Here is a 24,840-nt window from a genome sequence, read left to right as displayed (position 1 = left end):
GGTGAACTCAGGATTTCCTTTTGGAGGTGATGACAATTAGATAGTGGTGATGGTTGTGCAACTGTGAATATACTAAAAACTACTGAATTATATACTTTAAAAGTGTGAATTTTATGGTCTGTGAATTATATCTCAATAAAGCTATTATTTAAAAAACAAGATATACTATTTGGAAATGTCTATCAAAAATTACAATGTGAATTACTTTCTTCCCCCCAAATGAGCTTCCCTTTTGGGTGTGAGGCTGGGGGAGTGGGGAAGCGAGAGGAAAGTTGGGTCCAGATGTGCTTGTTCTTTGGTGCATGCTCTCACTTACTTCCAGATGGGGACTTTAGAAGTTGCACACTCCTGATCCCAGTATGTTTGGTGGAGGAACTTCTCTTCATACCTCTTTTTTTTTTTTTAATTTTTTATTTATTTACTTTTTTCCCCCAAAGCCCCAGTAGATAGTTGTATGTCACAGTTGCACAGCCTTCTAGTTGCTGTATGTGGGACGCAGCCTCAGCATGGCCAGAGAAGCGGTGCGTCGGTGCGTGCCCGGGATCCGAACCCGGGCCACCAGCAGCGGAGCGTGCGCACTTAACCTCTAAGCCACGGGGCCGGCCCCTCTTCATACCTCTTTTGTTCCTAGATACACAAACTCATCCCTGCCTCAGGACTTATGCTCTTGTTCTCTGCCTGGGCCACTCTCTCCCCAGATCCTCACACGGCGGCTCCTTCTTGCCATTTAGGTCTTGGTTCTGAGAGGTCTTCCCTGCTGAACAAATAAAATCTAAAGTAGCTTCTCCAATCCAATCATTCTCTATCACACTGCTGTGTTTATTCTCCTCCTGTCACTAGCTGAAATTGTTTTCTTTATTAATTGCTTGCTTACTTATATGTTTCTTCTCTGCACAGTGTAAGCTGTATTAGAGCAGGGATCCAGACTGTCTTGTTCATCACTGTCTCCCTAACCAGTAGGACAGGGCCTGCTGCATAGGAAATGATAACTAAATATTTGTCAATTGAACAAGGTATATCATTAAAGAAGCAGTTAGAATTTGGCCTGACTGTTCTAGCTGGCAAATGAGGCTCTAGTGAAGTCCTTTTTATAAACAATTTTAGTGATATTAACTGGAAAGCAATTATATGGACTCATAAAAGATGATGTGTTTGGATTGTGTGTTTGATTAGCAGGCTTTACTCACATTTGCCCTAGGTTTTGGAGCTGATAAAATTCTTCATTAGAGGAGTTAAATGATTTACAAAGCTCAGTGAGGCAGGCAGTATCCAGTGAACAAAGGAAAAACAGTGAATGAGAACTATGCCAGATTGATTGCAAAATGGCTACACCTCGTCTTGTATCCAGCTCCTTTAATCAAAAGGTGGAGTCTGTGCCTTGAATCTGGACTGGCTTCGTGACTTGTTCTGGCCAATAGAATGAGGGGTAAGTGATATTGTGCCACTTCTGAAGTCTTAAGACTTAAGGAGACCTCGCACTCTTCTTCTGTCTCTCTTAGAGATACAATAAACCAAGACTAGCCTGCTGGAGCATGAGAGAGCAAGTGCAGCTGAGGCCAGTCTAGAAGAGCCAGCTCTTGGTTGACCTGCCAGCTGATTGCATTCTGTGACCACACTCAGCTGAGATCTCTGAGCCCAGTCCAGATTAGCAGAATCATCCAGCTGATCCACAGATTTGTGAGCAAACTTAAATATTTATTGCCGTATGCCATTGGAGTTTTTATGGTCAATTTTTATGCAGCAGTATTGTGGTAATAGGTAACTAATACAAGTTTGAACTCGGCGCCTAGCAGTGTTGTTGAGAGGAAGGAATAAGAGAACATGCGGGCAGTGATTGGTCCAGGGCCTGTGCGTTCATTGTGGGGGGTTCCCTAAATACTTGTTGAATGGATTGGAGCTGGGCATGAGAGGGAATGATATTTAGTTTCAAGCCAATACAGCATAAAGACACGTTGGATTCTTAGCTTGCTGGGGGCAGGGGCCATGTCTCTATCAATGCTTCATCCTGATCTCAAAGCATGTACTGCAAGCCCCACATGTATTAATATTAGGTGCAGGGGACTCATCAAGCAAATGGCATTATTCTCCAGGTCTGGCTTCATTTGGTTTTGGAGAAAATTTTGTTATTTCTGCTTGTTCAATGAAGGAAGAGTTCTGTTGGCATTTTTCCTCAGTCTATTCCCCTATTTAGAATGCCAAATAGTTCTTATGTCTCCAGGTTCCTATTTTCAGTTTGTCTATATTTGGAAGGAATCTGTGCTTGTGCTATTGACTGGAGCAAAATAATCTGGCGGCGAGAGGTTTCAACAGAGCCTTATACCACAACTTTTAAAAACTGCTCGCTTCAGTAGGCTGAATAACAACTTTAGAGAGATTGATATCCAGCTTTAATTTGATTTTTCGTCTGTCTGTATGTTGATTATGCATGCTAGCTAATTAGAGAGGTAAAATCCTATTTTCTAAAATCTAAAGCATCAGGAGTAGAGATAGTCTTCCTAAGAGAGGCAGAAGAGATGAACTTTTTCCATGATGGTGGAATTCATCCAAGTCAAAATTGGGAGCTTTCTGGACCCTTTTTCAAGCAAATCCCTATTGGGGTGCCAGGCTTTTGGACTGGCATCCTTGATCAGGACAGCCTTCCCTCACATGCCTTGACCACTCCAGACTCATCTTGACCAGCCTGCTTAAGAGCTAAGGCTCTGGAGCCAGGCTGCCTGGGTTCAAATCCCAGCTCTTTTATTTACTGGCTGTGAATTCTCGGTCAAATTGCTTACTCTCTCTATGCCTCAATTCCCCTAACTGTCAAATAGTGATGATACTAGTACCCGTGGTTGTGGGGCATTAGATGAGACAATCTGCTTAGAAGGCTCAGCACAGAGCCTGGCGCAGAGCAGATACTTTTATATGTGAATATGATCTGATAAACTAATTGAACCGATAATCAGTTAATGCATATACTTTCCAGGTATAATATTTGCCTATAGACTCAGGTTTTTATTTTTAACTTTTTATTTGAAAATATAGTAGTCCCCCCTTATCTGCGGGGGATGCATTCCAAGACCCCCATTGGATGCCTGAAACCACAGATCATACTGAACCCTATATATACTATGTAATTTCCTATAGGTACATATCTATGATAAAGTTGAAATAAATTAGGCACAGTAAGAGATTAACAACAATAAATAATAGTAAATAGAACAATTATAACAATATACGGTAATAAAAGTTATGTGAATGTGGTTTCTTCCTCTCTCTCTCAAAATATCTTACTGTACTGTATTTTTGGACCATGGTTGACTGCGGGTAACTGAAACCATGGAAAGTGGAACCACAGATAAGGGGGGACTACGGTAACTTCAAATTTACAGAGAAGTTGTAAGAATAAGAATAGAAAATAGAACACCTATATACTCTTTACCTGGATTCACTTATTGTTAGCAATATTACCCCATTTGCTTTATCATTCTCTATCTGTCTATATGTGTGTGTATATATAAAAATTTCTTTCTGAATCATTTGAAAGCAAGTTGCGTATGTCATGTACTTTCATGCCTAAATATTTCCAAATAATAAAGGTGTTCTCTTACATAGCCACAGTATAGCTGTCAAATTCAGCAAACTTAACATCAATGTGATACTCTTAGCTAATCTACTACTTGTATTACAATTTTGCAACTGACCCAATAATATCCTTTATAGCATATTTTTCTTCTGGTAAAAGATCTAGTCTGAGATCAGGTATTGTCTTTAGTTGTCATATCTCTTTAGTCTCCTTCAATGTGGAACATTTCCACAGCCTTTGTCTTTTTCCACATTTTAATAGAATGTCATTTTGAGGTGTCTAATTTTTTCTTATGATTTTATTAAAAATATGACTTTCTGGCTGGAATACTGCATACATGATGTGGTGTCCTTCTCAGAGTGTCACATCTGGAGGCACACAATGTCCATCTCCCCCTCCATCATATTAATTTTGATCACCCAGTCAATCTTGTCTGATTTCTCCACTGTATAGTTGCTATTTTTTCCCTGACAACTATTTAGCAATTTGTGGGGATACACTTTCATCCATGCAAATATCTTGATCTTCATCAGATTTTCCTCCTAGTTTTAGTGTCCATTGATGATTCTTGCGTAGTGACGCTTTTCCATTCCAGCATTCCCTCTATATTGACAGTCAGCTTTTGGCGTTCTGCTGTAGGCGAGAGTCCTCACTTCTGCTATCAGTATTTGCTAAGGGCTCCTTTCTCGAATGTGTACCTCTTTTAGTAACTTTGCTGAATTCACTGGATGTATATCTGGAGGTATTTAGGTCCATCCATCCTTCCTTCCTTCCTTCCTTCCTTTTTTGATATGGATTTATGAATTTCTATTTTTCTCAATGGTTTAGAATTCGTTATTCTCCTTGATTACTCTGGTCCTCAGATTGTCCCAGATATGGCCAGTGGTAGTCCTGAGGTCTTTGAAGTCAGTTTCTCAACCGTAAAGCTTCATAAAGGTCACAGAAGCGAGTTATTTTTTGTCAGAGATAGTCCTGTATCTCTGAGATACTTGGATTCCTGGTGTAGCCCTGAAGTTTTTCTACAGATGAGGTTAATCTTGCGCAACAGTCTGAAAACTTCATGCTGGTTTGGTTTCTTTACATGTTCCTTACAGATTGTAAACCTCTTGCCTTTTGTAGTTGTTTCACAGAGACCACAGCAAAGTACGGCATTCTCAAGGTTCCTGCCTGCTAGAAAGACCGGACCTCTTTTTATTAGGGGCTCCAAACTCTTGGGAAGGGAAATTTCCTTGGTCAAATTACAGCATGATTATTTCTGTTTTTTCTCTGAAGGGACATTTTACTGGAAAATTGATGCTGCAACAGTAAGAAAGCACCTGGTCTATTACCCCTGCTATTTATTACACCTCAAGATTTATTTTAGGCATTAATTTTACTTTTTGATGGAATGTTTAACGCTGTTTCTAACTCTCCATGTGAGGAAGAACTCTTCATTTCCTACATTCCATAGGATTCTTTGTGAGTATTTTCTGGTCTAAAATATACCTCAGCTGTCTTTCTGCTGAGGTTTAATTAACCATGAAAATAAATAACCCTCTACCAGCACTTACTCTGTGCAGGACATTGATGTAAACATTGCAGTTATATTATTCTATGAAGTAAATTATTATCTCATTTTGCAGATGGGGAAGCTGGAGCACAGAGAAGTTAAGTAACTTTCCCAAGGTCACACAGTTAGTGGCTGAGGTAGATTTGAGTCCAGTCAATACGGCTCTAAGGCCTAATGCTCTGATCGCTAAGCAGAGACAGGCAAAGAGGATGAACATTTCTTGCAACTCTTGACCCACCTGATATAATGAACGCACGCAACAAGCAGGCATCCCACGTAGAAGGACAAGAAGGTGAAGAAAGTGAGAAGACTGAATTTCACATACATGGATTCTGAGGGAAGAGAAACAACTTTGGTTAGGATGTGCTCAGGAGAAAAGAGGACTATGTTGGGACAAGACAGCTTCAAGGGCCCATCTCCATCACACCCATTCTTAACTCCTCTAAGATATTTCCATTCAAAGCAGCAAAGATATGGGAGGTCAACCAGACAGTATCCACAAATGGCTGCCTTTCACAGTGAGGACTTCCCAGCGGAAGCTGGGAAGGACCTCCTGTATACAACTTCATAATTGAGTTCCCTGTCTTTCTGGAAGGGATTTAACGAAATGCTTTGATTCTCTCTTCTATCTCTAAGGTCAACATTAGTTTTCTTATGATGTTTCTCTGGAAGGATGACATTAGCATTGAGTTATATGATCAACTTCCTGACATAGGAATCTCTCCACCAAATCTGAGAGCTAATACTCACTTTTAATGGAAGGAACAATGGTCACTTGAAGGTTCTTTGTTCGTTGTAGATTCCAGGTCTGGTTCTCCTTTTCTGATAAAAAAGAACAAGGCACAATGGATCAGATACTTGGTTCTTGGCCGCTCATCTGAACATTTGTTCGAAAACTGTCCAGAATTAACTCTGGTTGCTGAATTTTCTTTTAGCAAAAACTAGAGGAAACCCTGACCCCCAAACCTTCAAACCATCTAATACCCCTTTTGGTTAAACTTTCAATCTGGCCTTTGCTTGGGTGCTTTTTGGTAGCACTAGCTGACACCAATGAGACTGCAGCCTCCCTTGAATGAAGAAGGCTTGACCCTTCCTCTGATATCCACATGGCTCAACAAGTCACAGACACTGGAAGAAAACAGCTGCAAAAATAGAAAGCTACCTCGTCTTTTGGTTTGCATTTTTAGCCAGTGAGAGTTTGTTTCTTCTTGTATAGTCATCAAAGGACTCGTAGTTTACCAAAGAACACCTGACATTACATAGCAAAACTGGAGCTATATAATTACGAGGTTAAAGAATACACAAGCAGAAATTTTACCTAAATACCAAGGGAACCATGTTACACTTCTTGATTCCCTTCTCTGTTGATCACATATGGCTCATCAGCTGCTGGGTGTGTGTGTTTTCAATTAACAGCCTATTCCATTCCCAAGGTAGTTACTGGGTAGTTACCCACAACCATTTGTATTATGCCTAGGAGTTCACACAACCCCTATCATTGGGATAAGTTGTCCCACTTTGCTTTCTTACGATCTTGCAACATATAATTTTGGGAACTGGAATTGAGAACTCTGAATTTTCCTTGTACATCCTTGTGGAAACGATGACCAACTGATAAGTGGCTCCATTATTGCTGGCTACCAAACTGATCTTAGAATATGATCTGCTGTATAAAATAATTACCTCATAGTAGCAAATATTTGTTGAGTAAAAGGCCAACAGAGTAAATATACCCCACATGGTCTGAGGGAGCATAAGACTTTGAAAAGATGCAATGCACGAAATGACATTTTGTAGTATCAATATCTTTAGATCTATCATTTTCTTCCCCTTATTTTGTTCTCAAGTATCTCTCAGACTGCCTTGCAAGTCACTGCTGATGACCCTCCCTTAGTGGGTACTGGAAATGTTCATAAGGGGCCAATGGGACCTTTTGGCTTCCTTTCCATTCCAGTAGGTCTTTCTCAGTATCCAAGTATTCCCCACTATCTCTTACCCTGGATGAAGAAAGATCCTCCACAGGCATAATCTTCAGGCTTTATCACAAATACCACGAAGAACTGCTCACCTGGAAAATCCTTCTTCTGCATAAGACATAACAATCTTATGATAAGCAGGCAAGAAAGATAGAAAAAAGGGAGAAAGTCCGTGGCAGTGGGGGTGGGGCCAGAAAGAAACAGGAAAGAGAAGAAAAGTAAATTTCACTCCTGCCCCTTAATTTCTTAGAGAGGACTTTCACATATCCGTGATCTACTCCAGATTATCCACAATAAAATAACTGTTACATAGAAGAAATTAGAGTAAATAGGTACACTATTCTAATTTTAATGTATCTTGTGCCCATTTGAGTGCTTAGGACTATAATAGGCCCCATGTAAAGAATATGTCAACAGCCTATGTTTAGTAATTAATACTTGTATATTAAGTTTTTTTAATTAATAAACTTTATTTTTAGAGCAGTTTTAAGTTTACTATATTAAGTTTTTATTATTCGAAAATCTAATGATAAATGACTTTCCTAATAGTCACACAGTCAGCAGTTAAATAACTAATTTAGGTTAAGGAGGCAAAGACTCAAGTCAGGAGACCTGAGTTACAGGCCTGACTTTGACCTTCTCTGTGTGTGCTTCTGTGTGTCCAGTTTCCTTACCCAAGAAGGAATAAGAGCAGATCTTTGGGATATCAAATCTGAGGCACTAGAAGATTAAAGCCTGACTGATAGAAGGTTTTAGATTTGACACCTACATTATAATGAACCTTTCCTCCTTCTTTGCTTGTTATCCAATAACAGTATCACCTTACCCTAAGAACAGATCGAGTTGTAGGTACCTCAAGTAAGTACCACCCCAAAGGCGGGGACAGAATCTCTTTGAACATTTACTGACATGATATGTGTACATTTTTGCTATAAAATTACCATTGAAATAATACTTGAATTACAAATGCCAAAAGGGCAAACTGCTGCCCCAGTGTGGTCCATATTCCTCTGAACCTATCCATTCTGTCCAGCGTTGAAGGCCTTTTTTTTTTTTTGGTTACTGTTACTGGTACAAATTATTAGAATATGTTTAATAGCTATAAATGGATCGGATAAACTTTACCCTAAATTGGCATCCCCCAATGAGTAGATTGGAATCTTACCTTACCTCTCTAAGCAATCTGTCAGATCCATGTCCCACTGCATCATGGGTTCCCAAGATTCCCCAAGGGGAATGGGGCACCTGGTAGAGTAGCATTGTCCACCATTGCCCAGGCTTTGGTTTCAAGAGTAGCTATCTTTGTTTTAAAACCAATCAGAAAGGCAAAAGATTCAAGGCACACAGTGAATGACAATCCCTTTTGGATGCTGTTCTAGTGGTACCCTGACTGTAAACTGTGCATTGACATTGACAGCAGTGACCACAGAAGCGATGTCTCACCTGTAGGGTGATGGCAGCTTTCTTGGTCATGGACTGATAGACACCATTAAATTCCACATTGTCGTCAAGATCATACACTGGGCACTGTAACGTGCATGAGGGATAAAAAAGAGGGCATCACTGATGTCACACTACACATACCACACACACCACCTGGGTCACAGAGCAGGGGGTCTTTACTAAGCCAGAAGCCATGAAAAGTTTTGCCCAGAGCAGTCACCAAACAGTCCTCCTAAAACTTGGTGCCTTGTCTTCTAAAGTTGCTTTGATATAAAGGTCACTTTATAGCAAAGAGGACTGAAAAGATTGTCTTCAAGTATGTAACACCTTTCCCATTTTTTATTAGCACCTTATGAAACAGAAAGGGCCTAATGTTACAATAAAAATTTAAAGACATAAAACAAACAGTAGGTTTCTATTTATGTTGTGCAGCCCACAACTTGGTCTTCCTTGTTCTTTGTCATGATCCTCCCTCCCTCCCACCTCTTCTTCCTTTGCTTATTTTGGTGAAGAGTCAACTATTCTTTATCTCCCCAAATCAATGTCTCCAAATATAGACTGCCCATTTGTGTGCATGAGACATTGTTTTTATTATTTAGCAGTTTTGCGAGACACGTAGTACGAGGATGACGTGGTCCCCACCCTTCTCTTTGATTTCTCCTGGGACGATATAACGGTCCATATTGGAAGGTTGACAAGTTATTAAGACTCACCATGATATTCTGGACTGAGACAACAGAACATGGATAAGCCATTTCAGACCAGACTTTAATGATAACTGAGTCCACATCTTCAGGAAATTTGTATAGAAAATACTGAGAATAAGAAAAAGAAAGACATGATTCATTAATATTAAGAAATATTTAGAGTTACAAAGTCAAACTATTTTCACATGAATAGGATTGTTTCCTCTAATATTAGGCACACAGTTCAGATGTAAAACTCCATTAATTCAGTCAGCCATTCATCTCATGCGTATTGAGCAACTGCTCTGTGCTGGGCTCTGTGCCAGATCCTAGGAATAGAGCAGTGAACAAGACCAAGTGGCCATTTCATGCAATGTTGCCATTTCATTTTCTATGGTATTTCTTTCTCAACTAAACTTTGCCACACTGCATTCCAGTTTCTATTTAAGAATATCCCTCCAATCTTTTGAATTAGGGATATGAGGGATGTAACATGAGACAAGATTTACTTCTGTGCCGTCACTTTGAAATATGAATCCATCTTAAAAAACAGATAAGCTTGCTCTTCAAGAATCTTAACCATCATCCCATAGGCAAGAATTAGCACTAGACCCACCCTTCCTGGGGATGTTTTGCTAAAGAATCTATTTTCCGGATGGAATATAGTGAGACGACATTTAGATTCGAACACCAAGCCCTACATCTGGCCCCCTGAAATATGTTCACAATTTTGGGCAAGCCAAGATATCTTTAAAAGTATATCTCAAATATCATCAGAATCAGGAAACATTTATAATAGAAAGAGGTTACACTATTTACCTGCTTAGATTATGAATCCACTGGAAAAATTTATTAACTCTAAGTTAAGCATGTTGCTAATAATGAAGAAAGGGGACTTTTGCCCAATAATTATAAATATAGTAGCTGGTTGAGAAGCCTGACATGAAATATGTGATTAAGATTTTGAGGAAACCACCAAAAACAAGCCCCAATATCCTAGGACTCTAATAAATCTATTACATTAAGGGAGAGGCAAAACACGTTAAAACTTAATTTTGCATTCCAACATCCTCTTAACTAACCTTATTCTGAGAACCAGAGCAATAAAAATAGAATGGTTTTCAATAATCCAAAGTCTTCTGATGGAGAAAAAAATAACCTCGAGATTAAGGAGTGTCATTAATGCTGCTGTTTGGAAGTCCGTTCACGCCTTGTAACAGATGGTAGCAATCTCAAGAACCCACTTTATTTTGCATTTTCATTTTGGAGTTTGATTCAAATACATATAATATACGGCTCTTTCAAAGGTGAAGACTCTGGAATTCCCAAGAGATGTTCTTGCTTTTTAAGGGAACCCAACTTTGTAACTCAAGAGCATTGCTATGATTACTGTTAGCAGTAATGAGCATCATATACATTCCTATATATTACAGGAGCTGGTTTTGTGCAAGCAGCAGACATCTACTGAAGCCTTACCTATATGCCAAAATTTTATCAACCTTCTGTATCTCTAAATTACCATAAACTCCAAATAAAATGTTTTTGACCCTTGCCTTGATAAACTACTCTTTTGAGAAAGTAGCAAATGACAAGTACCCAGAGGAATGGCTGGAATTTAGGCCAAAAATCGCCATCTTGAGTCCTGATGACCTGCCCAGTTTCTGTAACCTGTTTCTGTCTACAAGAATAGAGGCAGACAGTGATGATGAAGGTTGTCTGAGAATGTGCAATAGTTTGGGTGAGTTTATAGAAATAGAAAATCTTTCCTATAGTTGAAGAGGATATAAAATTTAGGCCAAAATGGGAACAGTTAATAGTAAAGTAAAATCTTTGTAGATATCAAAGAATTTCGATTTTATTAGTTTGTTCTATGTATATTTTACTCTAGTTTGGGGTTTATTGGCAAACTACTTAGGCTTTAATATTTACATACCTTTTTAAAAGAAAAGGAAGCCATAATATATAATCATTACTGATTTTCAATCTACAAACTGGAAGTGCATTATGACATTCAGTATGTCATATTTCGGATAGCTCTGCACAGGACTATGAGGCTGTATTCTTTCTGTAGTTGGAGTGCAAGTTTTTTCCTCCCTTTCTAGATATCTCCCATTGCACCTAGCAACCAGTGCTTTCAAATATTTCATGAATTAAGTGGCCAATAAATGTTGAGGGCAATGGGTTGTGGGCCTGTAGTCCTCTTCCATCACTGGGTGGCAGTATCTATGCACTGTGGCTTTCACTGAAGGGACGTTTAACTCTTAAAAGGTGTGCAGGAGTTCACTCATAGAGGTTTGGGGAGCTGATGGTGCACATCTCTTCCCAAATCTGCATTCAATGACATCATTTTGGCAGCTTGAAATTGGCCATGGCTGAGGTATTTACACTGCAGAAATGGGCAAACACTACAAATCAGGGCTTTTCCTCTGAGAACCAGTTGTTAAATATTCGCTAGCACACAAGTGGTTGGTAATAGATTTACAACAGTATCTAAATAATATGTTAATACCATATGTTAATATGTTTTAGTATATCCAAAGCAAAAATGAAGTAGCCATTTATGACCAAAGCTGTATTACAGCCCTGCAGAAGATTTACAGTAACTATCAGGACATTAAATAAATCTGTTTAAACCTGCTGTTGCATATCTCCAGTTGTGAAAGATCAACCCCACATGCTGACTCTACTTGTTACCATGGTTTCTTTAGGTACCACCAACAGGTAGAATCGTGATAACCTTGGAACCCTTCACTTTACCTGAGGTTGAGAGGGGCTGGCACTGAAGTGAAAGGCAACATTTGTCCTGAGAAATGTGAGTGGGAGAGGGCAAAGGAGGAAAAGTGAGAGAAAAACATAAGTTAGCAAGCAAAGCAAAAAATATTTATTTAAAAGACAGCCATCTTAAACTAGATGCAAGGAGTGACCTTCCCTTTGTGAAGGGAGTTCTGGTCCCATCAAACTGACAGAGTAAACTGCACGGAAACTCGGTGGTTTCAATTCTCAAGAATGATCAAACTGGGGAGGGGATCAATTTTATGTCTTTATATATCCGTGAAGTCACACCTATAAGAGTAAGTACTTTGTTTACTTTTGCCTTTCGATTCTCTTAAGATTGTACAGGGTTTAGGTGTCAGAAGTGGGCTGAAAGAGAGAGGAAAAGAAGGTTTGACATCCTTTTGGATAATGTAGGTAACAATTCAAAATAATTTTGATGTATCCATGGCAAAAGATCATTTTTTAGAAAATTTGGTGAGTAGATAATCACCATGGGAAGGTCTGTAGGGGCAGGAGCATGCTCTTCCTGCCCCCAAGCACCTCCCCAATTGCCTGCCACACTGGCTGAAATTCTCTCCAAGACTGTGTCCTCTCTGGGTTAGGCATTGCCTTCTAAGGTCCTCCATTAAAATGCAAATACCACCAAAAGAATATAATAAAGTTTTTTTTCTCCAATTAGTAATTTACTATGAATTATTTTATTAGATATTTTCCTTCTTCTGTGAAAGACAGCACGACCCAGGACTGAGGAAAGGAGACCATGAGGAGCACGCGGGAAGCATTCATTTGTGGCATAGAGTGCTGTCTGGAATGAACACACGTGAAACAGTTCCAGAGGCTGGAAAACGCAAAGACCAATTTGATCTTCTCTATAGTTTTGTAGGGGCTGCTTTTGCTCCTTCTGGCTCTTGCCTCATCTTTAGCTGTGAAGATCACTTATACAAGCCCACTGCACTCTCAATGCCCCAACCCTGGGGAATGGCATGCTCCCGCTCCTTCAATGTGGCTGGCATTTCTGGGAACCTGAACTTGAACTTCTTCTGGGGTCCCTCCCCACCTTCATCCCCTGGTGCTCTTTAAAGAGTTTATCTCTCCACTCCTTTTTCTTCTTTTTTTTTTTTTTTTGTGAGAAAGATCAGCCCTGAGCTAACATCCATGCTAATCCTCCTCTTTTTGCTGAGGAAGACCGTCTCTGAGCTAACATCTATTGCCAATCCTCCTCCTTTTTTTTTCCCCCAAAGCCCCAGCAGATAGTTGTATGTCATAGTTGCAGATCCTTCTAGTTGCTGTATGTGGGACGCGGCCTCAGCATGGCGGGAGAAGTGGTGTGTCGGTGCACGCCCGGGATCCGAACCCGGGCCGCCAGTAGCGGAGCGTGTGCACTTAACCGCTAAGCCATGGGGCCGGCCCTCTCTCCACTCCTAATTTTCCTTTTATAAAATTAAGCAATTTAAAAATTTTTTATTCAAGATTCCTTGAGAAAGGGCATGTCAGGACGTTTAAGCAAGAAGTTTATAATTGGAGATGTTGTTTAGAAGTCATAAAACTTGAGTACTATTTCTGAAGGTAATGACCAGCAATTTAGGCTGTTGGTAGACTGGACTCAGAATTTAGCAATGAATGTAATTTTTATATATCCACTCTTGGCAGAAATCATCATTAGGGTCAGGGTTTGGCTCTGCTGAAACACAGTTAAAGACCTGTGGCCTTAAAGAAGCCAAAGTCGGTGTCAAACCCAGTTGTGTGTGTGCTCCTGAGACTGCAGACCCGCAGCGCTGTCTGTGTCTGGGTAGCACCCTTTCAGCAGGGTGGAAGTGTCATCTGCTGTTACCAGGGCCACATGGAGCCTTCAGGTCTGTTCGTTGCCAGTTCAGGGGAATGAAAAGGACACTGATTTTCTTGGCTAGCAACAGACAGCATGAAATTTCCAGAAGCAACCAGTTTTCTTTGGCCTGAAATTTGTTTTTTAATTCTCTCCTTTCATTTGAATTCCAATTGTAACACTGAATGTATGGACATCAATATGAACTTTCTGGTTTTTTTCTTGTACTTTATGTTTTCTTTACTAGTACAACACATACAAACTTTGAAAACATATTATTTTCCTTGGACTATCACTTCTCTTTCTCATGGAATCAACAGTGTGAGCAAAATAAACATCGTGTCTGCTACAGATGAAACTTTTTGCTTCCTTCCCCTGTAGGCCCTGACAGAGGTGGGGAAGGTCTATTTTATGAAGAGTCATTAACCAACAGAACAAAGCTAATTAAGACTCATGTACACCTTTAGTTTTAAAAACAGAAGTATAAAATTTTCAACTTATTTGTTTTAAAAAATTAAACGGAAAACAAATGTTTATTCAATAAATAAGAGGAAACTAAAAACAGACTTTGTTTCGTTGTTTTGGCTAGTTTGAAGGAAAGGGGAAGAGAAGAGGAACAGAGGAAGTCAAGAGAGATGGATGTGCAGATAGGAAGACAGGAAAAGAAGAAGGGCCCAAGGGGCAGGTACAGAGAGGAGAAATACATACAGCAGAGTAATTAAACAGAAGAAAAAGGAAAGGGAGATGGGAAGAAAGGGTAAGTGGAAAGAGAGGCAGGGACAAAAGCTAAGTCGTTTTTGAGGTGAGTACCAGAGAGGACTGAGACTCATGGCACCTTACTCATCTTATGATAGCAAGCCCCTAGCCCAGGGCACAGTGGGCGTTCAAAACCCCCACTTGCTTGTTGAAGGAAATTATACCCTATTATTCATTTGTACTATGGACTTCAGAACAGCATTCCCTGTTATCTCCTCACTGCCATCTGTCATGAACTCCCTTCGTAAACCCCCACCCTTCCACCAACCCTCTCAGTCTCTGGAACCCTCCACCTCATGGCTCTGGTCTAAGAATAAAGTCTGCGCATGCGCTAAATCCTATGCTTTATTCCCTTCTCTGGGACGTCGCTTCTACAAAATCCATCTCTATAAATTATCTGCCTTCCCACCCCTTGGTTTATAAATATACTCTAATCGCAACCATTTTCAAAATAAATAACAAACAGAAACGCCCCAACAAAAATTCCTCTCTTTTCCCTGTATTTCCCTCCTTTGATGCCGTTCTCTATCCTCCCTCTCCTTCACAGACCAACTGCTTAAAAGGGTATTCTGCCCTCATCTCTCTTCACTCTCTCCTCTCGCACTGCTATCAGGATTCCTTCCCCACCATCCCCCTGATGTTGCCTTTGTTAAGGGTAACAGTCACCTCCTAATTGCTAAATCCAGAGACTTAATCCTTAATTTATTTACCTCTCTGTGACATCTGACACTGACAACCACTCCCTCTGTCTTGAAATTCTTTCCTCCCTTGGGCTCTGTGACACCTGCTTTCCTGGGTTTTCTCCCACACATCTGGTTGTGCCTACTCAGCTTCTTTTGATAGTCTTGATTTATCAGACCTTCCCTTAGATAAGAATGTTACCCACAGTCCTGTTCTTGATCTCCTCGTTTTCCTTGGCCACATACATTTATATATATACACATATATGTATGTATATGTATATTCAATTGCCATAAAAATCACAATTACATCTATATTCTATTGCCCCCAAAACCCATAAAAATGCCAGTGAATCTCAAGTCTCCGTGTCACACTAGAGTGACTGTCCGCTGGGCTTCTGTACTTGACTGTCCCTCAAACTCCACGTGATCAAAATGGAGCATACTATCATTTTCGTGATCCTGACCACTATGTCTCTTTGTCAGTAAACCTCACCAGACTTCTGACATCACTGTTGGAGTCTCCTTGGACTCTTCCCTTTTTATCAACTTCTGCATTTGATTGGTCACCAAGTCTGACTGATTCTATTAGTGTGAAAGTAATCTGATGCACCTGCTCCCACCTGAAGCCCCATCTTTGCCATCCAATAAGAAAAAAAATGGAAAGGTAATGTAAATCATTACTGTAGTCTACCCCAAAATACCAAAGGGTGATTATATAGTATGACACATAGCAAAATGGTCTAAAAGCCTCTTCACTCACCCATTTCCTCAAAAAACTGACTACTTTTCACAGCACGGTAGCTGAGTGATCTCACTCAAAACTCTCTCAAAACAAAGACTGAAGATCCCTCCTTAGAAGGCTAGAGGAAGGTTGAAGGCTGCAAGTACTCCTGTAGGACTACATTTTTGATTCTGTCACGTGTATTTTTTGAATTTGTGAATTATCCCTGTGTGTATTACTTGACCGTTTCTCCCTTACAACTTTGTTGCTGCCATAATATAGTCAGGTCCTAATCATATTTTATCCTTCTCTATCCAGATAACTTTTCATTTGCCTATTTGCCTCTCCCCTCTCCTCTCCCCAGTTAATCTTCCACAGTGCACTAAAGCCATCTCTATAAACCAGATCTGTTCATGTTATTCTGTTGCTTAAAATCCTTTAGTGGCTCCCGCAACCTAAAAGGTGAAGTCTGAACTCCCTAGAGCAGCATAGATCTCAAAGATGAAGGATGGGGTCCTGCCTGTTTCTCTGCCCTATCTCCTGTAACTCTGCCTCAGGTACCATGTGGACCAGCCTTCCTGAAGTGCCTCTACTCAGTCTGCTATCTGTAACTCAGACCTCTCTCTGGGCATCATGCAAGTATACATACAACACTCTGCTGGACATCTGCACTTCAAGTTCAACATGTCCCAAAGTGAAATTATCATCTCTTCCTTCCCTCCTCGTCATTCTCATTTTCTCTTAGTGGCACCACCATCTACAAGTTAGAAGGTCATCCTTGACTCTCCCATTTCTCTTACCCCTCATGTCCAATCCAGTTTTGTCAATTTCACCTCCAGATTCTTCAATTCATCTCATTATTTATCTTGACCACTGCATCTGCCTTCTAATTTCTCTGCATCCAGTCTCATCCCCTTGAAATCCATTCTCCACACAACTGTCATAATTTAGACAACTGCCTAAATTTTTTAACACTCCTTCCAAGCTTCTCCCACCTCATGATCAGGTGCCTGCCTGCTGCTACAGCCTCCTGCTCTTCCCTGTCTGCAGCTTCACGCTCTGTAGCATTGAACCCCAGGGCACTGGAGTTTGGGAAAATGAGTGCTGGTAAAGCTGTTTGTATGTGTGTGTGGAGGTGGGTAGGGAATAGTTAGATGGCAGGGAACAATGCTTTAAGGCAGAATTTTATTTTATTTTATTTTTTTGGTGAGGAAGATTGAATTTGAATAGAGAAGGCCCTGAGCTAACATCTGTTGCCGATCCTCCTCTTTTTTGTTGAGGAAGATTGGCCCTGAGCTAACATCTGTGCCCATCTTCCTGTATTTTGTATGTGGGACGCCACCACAGCGTGGCTTGATGAGATGTGCGTAGGTCTGTGCCCGGGGTCTGAACCCACGAACCCCGAGCCACTGAAGCAGAGCACGCTAACTTAACCACTACACCATCAGGCTGGCCCCCCCCAGAATTTTATTTTTAAAGCTGGATTTAAATAAATAACTACTTCATGGAATTGAGAAACACATTTTAGGGCAACATAAAAATTGGGAGGATGGTTTTAAACAGAAAGTAGAAACAGCATGTTATAGTGGGAAGCTCAGAACTGGGAGTGAGTCAGAAGTAGAATCTAATCTTGATTTTGTCCTTTCCTAGCACTGTGAGTTTGAACAAGTCACTTAACCTCTCTGGATATCAGTTCGCTCATCTGTAAAAATGAGGTGAGTGGATTCAATTCCCAAAGGTCCTTCCATTCTTAAAATTTATGATTCTGGAGGAAAAAATCCTAGAACGTGTTTCATATATCTTCTAGTCTGCCACTCAAAAACATACAACAGCAACTGCAATGTTAGGAATTTTGAGTTAATTCTTCAGTGTTTCTGTCAGTACCTAGAATCCAGATCTCACCACAAACCTCAGCTCTTACTCATTACCATCATTCTCTGGATTTCTGGGTCACCAGCAAGGCTGGTGTGGGACAGCTCAGAGCCAGGGAGGAAGAGACACATATATCTCAGTTACCATTTCTTCTCAGGCTTATCTCATTCTCATAAAATCCCCAGGAACTATGTGCATCTGAAATGCTCTGAATATCTGGTTGCTGAGGTCAGGTCACATTATAAGAGGTGGAAACAGAAAACAATGTGAGGGAATAGATTTGATGTTTCACCAGCACGTATATCATTTTTTGTCACTTGCACAGAGTTGTGACCTTATGACTTCAGTGTCATAGAATTCATTTCTCCAAAGGGTCTAATTAGCCTCACAGAAAACCAGCCCTAGAATTTAAGTACACTGCCACCAGGTGACAGTGACAGGTCAAAGACACGGAAACCTATCAGTGAAGGCAAGGCTTCTGTTCAAGTAACGTGCTGCCACCTCCTTCAAAATATAACCATGAACTCCCATATTGTTTAATATCATAAATAGATTTCATTATTAAAACAAGCATAAGCACCATATTTAGAAGTTGCTTAAGAGTAGTGGTTCTCAACTCTGGCTACATGTTAGAATCACCTAGGAAACTATACGAAAATACACTAATGCTCAAACCTCCCTTCTAGATACTCTGATTTAATTGATCTCAGTGGATCTCATCCACCAGAGAATCTTTTCCTGCCTTTTTTTTTGGGGGGGCGGTGTTGTTCTTTGCTGTTGAAATTATCATGTCACCTTTTTCTCCACTAAAATTAATGGAGGGACTTGGAAAAAAAATGCTGTGACTACTTCTCCATCGGTCCATCTGTCTCTGTGAGTATAGCACTGTCAAGGGGTGTAGAGAAGACTCAGAGAAGACCTCTTAGCAGCTCCATTGGCTTCTTCATAAACTGCCTTAGAAAATTTAAGGGGAGCTTTATAATAGAACAGAACATTCTGATCAGAAAAATAAGCTGCAAAAAAGTAGTATATACTATTTTTAAATACATATTCTGAAATGTAACCTTTTCATTGAAATATAACAAATATATAGAAAAGTGCACAAGTCGTAAGTATATATCTGAATGAATTCTCACCTGGTAAACATAACCATGTACTTTCTCTTTCCTCCCCAAAGATATCACTATCCTGACTTTTAACCTTATAGAATAGTTTTGCCTGTTTTTAAACTTTATGTAAACGGAATCAAACAATATGTATTCTTTTTGTCTGGCTTCTGTTGCTCAACATTGTGTTTGTGAGATTTACCCATGTTGTTAGGTATAGTGATAGTTTGTTCATTTTTACTGTTGTGTAGTATTCCGTGGAATGAATACTACAATTACGTATCTAGGAGTCGGGTAGACAACGAGCAGTGGAACTGCGTTGTCAGTCCTTTCAAGTGATAACAATTTGGTAGCTGTAGTGGAATCTCATTATCATTTAATTTGCATTTCTGATAGCTAATGAGGTTGTGTTTTTGGACCATGTGAATAGCTTCTTTGGTGAAGTGTCTGTTCAAGTCTCTTGCCTATTTTTTTTAATGGGTTTGCCTGTCTTTTTTATTTTTTAAAAAACAGGTGTAAAAATAATATTAGTCGTTTCAAATAATTGACGTGTGGTTTGGTTCATTTTATCCATCATCGATTTGTTTTCTGTTTCATTGCTTTGTGCTTTTATTTTATTATTTCCTTTTACTTTCTTTGAGTTTTATTTTCCTTTCTTTTTCTAACTTCTTGAAATGAATACTTAACACGCTGATTTTCGGCCATTTTTCTTTTCCAATATATACATTTGAAGCTACACATTTTCCTCTATGCAGTGCTTTAGTTGCATCCCAGAAGTTTGGATATGTCATATTTTCATATCATTTGTTCAAAATATTTTCTAATTATTTTCCTTGTGGTTTCTTCTTTGATTTGTAAGTTATTTAGAAGTAGACTATTTAATTTCCAAACATTTGGGGATTTTCTAGATATCATTTTGTAGTTGATTTCTATCTCAATTCATATTGAGATAGAATTTCAGTCCTTTGAAATTTATCAAGATATGCATTAGAGCTTGGCAATTTTGGTAAATGTTGCATATGAACTTGAAAAGATTAGGTGTTCTATCAATTTTGAGATGCAGTTTTCTAAATACATTAATTAGTTCAAGTTTGTAAATCATGTTGATCTGCTCTTTCATATCAGGTGTTGGCAGACTTTTTCGTAAAGGGCCAGACAGTAAATATTTTAGGCTTGCAGGCATATTGTCTCTGTTCCAACTACTCAACTTTGCCATTGCAGCATGAAAGCCGCCATAGACAACGTGTAAATGAATGGGTAGGGTTGTGTTCCAATAAAACTTTATTTACAAAAAACAGTGGCTAGCCTATGGGCCACAGTTTGCCAATGCCTGTTCTATTTAATTACTGTATATAGTATACATATTTAAAATTTTTGGTCTGCTTATTCTATCAGGTATAGAGAAGTCCCCCACAAAGGTTGTGGATTTGCCCAGTTCTCCTTTGCATTCTGCAATTCTTGCTTTGTATATTTTGAAGTGATGTTACTAGGTGCGTACAAATTTAGAGTTTAAATTTAAGTCTTCCTGGTGAATGATTCTTTTAGAAATATGAAATGTCCTCTGTCTCTAATAATGCTTCTTGCATTAAGGAATATCTTGTATAATATTGATATACTATACCAACTTTCTTTTGGTTGGTGTCAGTATAGTATTTCTTTTATTTTCTTTTTATTTACAACATTTACATGTTATTTTATTTAAGGTTGTACTCTTGTAAGCAACATATATTTATTTTCTTTTTTTCTAGATCCCATTTGACATTCTTAGTCTTTTACTTGGCATATCTGAGTCCATTTATATCATACAGATATTTTTTCATTTGGTAAATATAAACATTGACTCCCCTTCTGAGACTCTTCTGTCTCTGTCCCAAAGTTCAAGCAAAAGATCCAGGTCACAGGATGTTTTCTCAAGTATAATTTCTGCTCCTTCCATCTCCTCATTTTTGCCTCAGAAAACCTATTTGTTCCAGTGAGGCTGAGTCTGGACCTGTGGGCACACAGGCTTGCACCCACCTGGGTGCCGGGCCCCACCCTGAGCAGTGCTCAGATTCACAGGCTCCAAGATTCTCACCCATAAGAAGCCAGAGCCACAGACGAATGGGTGGTAATGGGGAAAGTAATCAAGAGCTTGCTTGTTTTTTCTTATTGATTTGTAGGAGTTCTTTACATATTCTGCATATAAGGCCTTTCTTAGTTATGTGTGTTGGAAATATATTCTCCTATAGTTCTCCTATATAGACAATCTTATGGCTTGTCTTTTTGTTCTCTTAATGATGCCTTTTGATGAGTACAATTTCTAATTTTAATATAGCGAATTTAACAATATTTTCTTTTAAAATTTATATAAAACACTGAGAGGGGAGGAAATGCTTTGAACCTTTGAGAAGCCCTGAGCTTTGAGCAGGATACGGAAGAAAACCCTTAGCCTTTCTGTTTAAATTTTCACACAGATTTACAGAATATTTTACAAGAATAACCACTGGGAGAGAACAGATTCCTCGGAGACAGTGCCCCTGACTGCATTTATTATATTTCAGGTCTAATATAAACAATTTGAGATGGTGTATCCCAACTGATTTGGTTTCAAAGGATGGTCATGCAAGGAGAAGGGGGAAATGGTCATTAGGTTTTGCAAAGGACAAAACTGCATTACATTTTATTTCCTTCCTATCTACATTCCTACCTGGAAGGAGAAAACTGGAATAGTAATAAGGATAGGAAAAACAGCTTAAGGTCTCCTTTAAAACAAAAACAACTTCCTTCAGGAGAATGGCACCGGTGAGTAACACAACAGCACCCAGTCACCAGTGCCTCTTGCCTGGATGACAGACAGGGCAGGGCCCTCACACAGACCCCCAGAACAGATACACCTATGAGGTCACCGCTCTTGCCCTCTGCACTTCGACCTTTTTGTTGCACAGAAAATATAAGGCCCTGCTGCCCAGCAGGAGAGTTCAGAAGGTGCTAAGATGATATGCCAAGTGGATAATATCCTTCCTGAGTGACGATCTGGAAGGAGGAAGCTGGATTGAGCATGCACAAGCCCAGAAAGAGCAGACAGGTGAACAGAGAGAGGCCACAGTGAGTTCTGCTTACTGCAGCTGGAAGTGCTTCATCTTGGTAACCAGCAGTTTGTAGTGGGCACCCAGCGGTGCCATGGACGCTACGTCTACAAAGATCAGTTTCTCCAGCGCTCCTGTTTCATTGGTCGCTTCCGAGGGACATAAGGTGCGGCTCACTTCCTGGTAGTTGTATCTCCTCTGATATCTGTAGCAGCCGGTGGAGGGAAAAACCAGCAAGAACAAGAACGAGATTCAGTGAAGAAGCAGGGAAAGAAGCCTGTCTCGTTTCACTTCTCCCCTAATTTGATTTCCAGTCCTTATGTTTTCCATTTCAGACTGGACCTATTGAGGGTGATTTCAGAACTGGTGTTTTTAGCACAGGGTTGTGTGACGTAATAACAGGGATGTGAGAACTGTTCAGTGCTGGCCAGTTCCCTTAGCCATGTCTACATTACACTAAACCATCCTCCTAATTCCTAATGAGGAACAAATATCAGATTTTGAAGGGGAAACTGTCCTGATAAAACAACCAGTTGATTCCATTTTTCCACTCTTTAAGCTTTTGTTAAACGGAACATAAAAAGTCCCAGAGTCCAAGTCAAGGCTATCAGAGTCAGTATTTCGATCCTAAAATTCCTCAACCTCTAAAAATGATTTAGCACCAGACAATGTGCCCATGTCTGAATGTCTTCTGGGTTTTTCTTATTAGTGCTATTGTGCCTTATATAGTCTCCCCTGCAAAAATAGAAACTCCATGAGGGCAGGGACTTCGTTGTTGTTTTTTTCCCCCCACTGCTGTGTCCCTAGCATCTAGTGCTTAGCAGTGCTCGATAAATATTATGAAATGAAGAATGCACACTCAGTAGGTATTTTGAAGAATAGGGAGGTGTTACTCATTTAAGTTGACTGCTGGGCCTAGTCCTGTCCTCAGAGGGTGATCCACTAATCAACCAAGGGCTACAGAACATTCTGGATAGAATTAAAACCCTAAAATTTCTAGGTGCTACACATCTAGGCAGAGTGCTTATCTGAACTTCAAAGAGGGTGTAAATTGAACAGAGTTGAACAGGTGAGGGTATGCACCACAACCATTGTTTGCACTTGGCATGCATAATGTGTTAACGTTCCAAACGTCTGATTTCTCCTTTCACTAGGGAAAAAACCAATTAAGGTCTAGAACATTGAAAGAAACCAAATGTAGTGAAGTTGTCTGGGGAAAGATCCACTCACAGTCCTTGGAAGAGCAGAGGAACCTGCCAGGACAGCACCTCTTTCTGTTGGCGAACCACAACGAGGACTGGGTAGTGAAGGTTCTCTGAGGAGCTGTTCACATATACCCGCACGGCGGTGACCTGCGAGCAGGGCAGACAGAGATGTAATGCAGATCATGCATGCACACACACGCACGCATACACACACACACACGCACGCATACACACACACACACATACATCGCAGCTGCCATCTGAAGCTCCGAAAAACTTTGATTTCTCACACCTGCTTCTGACCATAGATAATCCAAAGGCCCCAGCTGTCTTTTCCTCATTCATATTGTAACCACAGTGGATTTCAACCTTGACCACACGTTGAAATCACCGGGGGAGATTTTAGAAGACTGATGCCTGGGTCCAACCTGCCAAAGTTCTGATTGAAGTGGTCTTGGGTGAAGCCAAAGTACGGAGGCTTCAAATTGCAGGCTGAGGAGTATGGACTGGGCAGTCAACACAAGATTGTAAGACGAAGGCCAGAGCAGAAAAAGAAAGACATTGATGTGCTTCTCTTCTTCTTTGAATGAAAATGCTAAAGATACAAATATCTTAAAAAAAAAAAAAAAAAAAAGACCTATAAACACCTCAGTTGCTGACAAACTTTAATTTCAGTTTGGAAAATCATTCTGTGCTTCACACCGAAATGTCCTTGACATGTTTTATTAAAGTCTAGCAGATGGCCTGATGCCCCAGCCACAGATCCCGTCGGGGCTGAGGATTCCCCTTTGCCCTGCTCCAAGGCGTAAATCAAGCCGACACAAAATGCTTTTCCACATCAGCGGCTCCATTGCTCCTTCTGAACACACATGCAAGGATTTAACCCGATCATGACAGTTTTAAAGACAGGAAGTCGAACTGGGGCCCTGGATTTAGATGGCTTTGGTGTCTTCCTTCAGTTTTTTTAATACCATAGACAACATGGAAAGAACAAGATAGAACAAAGGCAAAGTAAAAAAGAAAAAGTAAAATTTGATCTTTCACATGAGATTTTTTCCCCCCTTTTCCCACTAATGTATTAAAGCCGTTATTGTTCTCTTGAAAACTCCTTTATTAGTGGAAAGAAATGAAACAAGAAAATCTTGCAGTTAAACCCTGAAGATCTATCACATGTTCAAAATGGAAGTTGAGAGGAAACAGAACAGCATGGATACCATACATTACTATTTGGTTCTTTTATATCATTCTCCTTGATTAAGCCACTTTGCTTTTTTAATGTTAAAACAGTCCGGAGTAGTTTATTAATTTGATAAGAAGCACTTGCTCAGGAAGGGAGCATCTTTTTGAGCCAGCGCTCTACATGTTTCCGTGGAAATTACGCTGCAGCTGATAATTGCCGAACCCTATCTCTGGTGCAGATCTCTTTCCTAAGCTCTGGGTGTTCCACAGGCACCTCAAACTCAACCTGTCTGCAATGGAAGCTATCACTCCCTTCGCCTCTAGCTTGAATTTCTTCTGAATTCCTTTGTTTGTTGAATGGCTTCACCATGTAGCCATTCGGCAAGCCTGAAACCTGAGAGTCATCCCTGACTCCTACTTCTGTAGCTTCCTCAATC

The 24,840-nt window shown here is 40.0% G+C and overlaps 1 protein-coding gene across 3 annotated transcripts in view; it reads right to left on the bottom strand.

The window, feature by feature from the left end:
• Window positions 1–24,840, bottom strand: part of SIDT1 (SID1 transmembrane family member 1) — a 103,376-nt gene that overhangs the window by 40,267 nt on the left and 38,269 nt on the right. For 2 of the 3 annotated variants that reach the window (XM_058555804.1, XM_058555805.1), the window contains exons 2-9: window positions 23,250–23,371; window positions 22,054–22,224; window positions 11,977–12,022; window positions 9,247–9,348; window positions 8,534–8,617; window positions 7,111–7,198; window positions 5,865–5,936; window positions 5,353–5,446 (exon numbers count right to left, since the gene is read on the bottom strand). In XM_058555804.1, the coding sequence (XP_058411787.1) occupies window positions 5,353–5,446; window positions 5,865–5,936; window positions 7,111–7,198; window positions 8,534–8,617; window positions 9,247–9,348; window positions 11,977–12,022; window positions 22,054–22,224; window positions 23,250–23,371 (779 nt within the window). The remainder of the gene's footprint in view (window positions 1–5,352; window positions 5,447–5,864; window positions 5,937–7,110; window positions 7,199–8,533; window positions 8,618–9,246; window positions 9,349–11,976; window positions 12,023–22,053; window positions 22,225–23,249; window positions 23,372–24,840) is intronic. The other variant, XM_058555807.1, reaches the window with a different exon arrangement.

Source organism: Diceros bicornis, chromosome 15 (assembly GCF_020826845.1).
Source record: "Diceros bicornis minor isolate mBicDic1 chromosome 15, mDicBic1.mat.cur, whole genome shotgun sequence".
NCBI lineage: Eukaryota > Metazoa > Chordata > Mammalia > Perissodactyla > Rhinocerotidae > Diceros > Diceros bicornis.
Note: the sequence above shows the minus strand (reverse complement) of the source record. Positions and strands in the feature narration are given on the sequence as shown.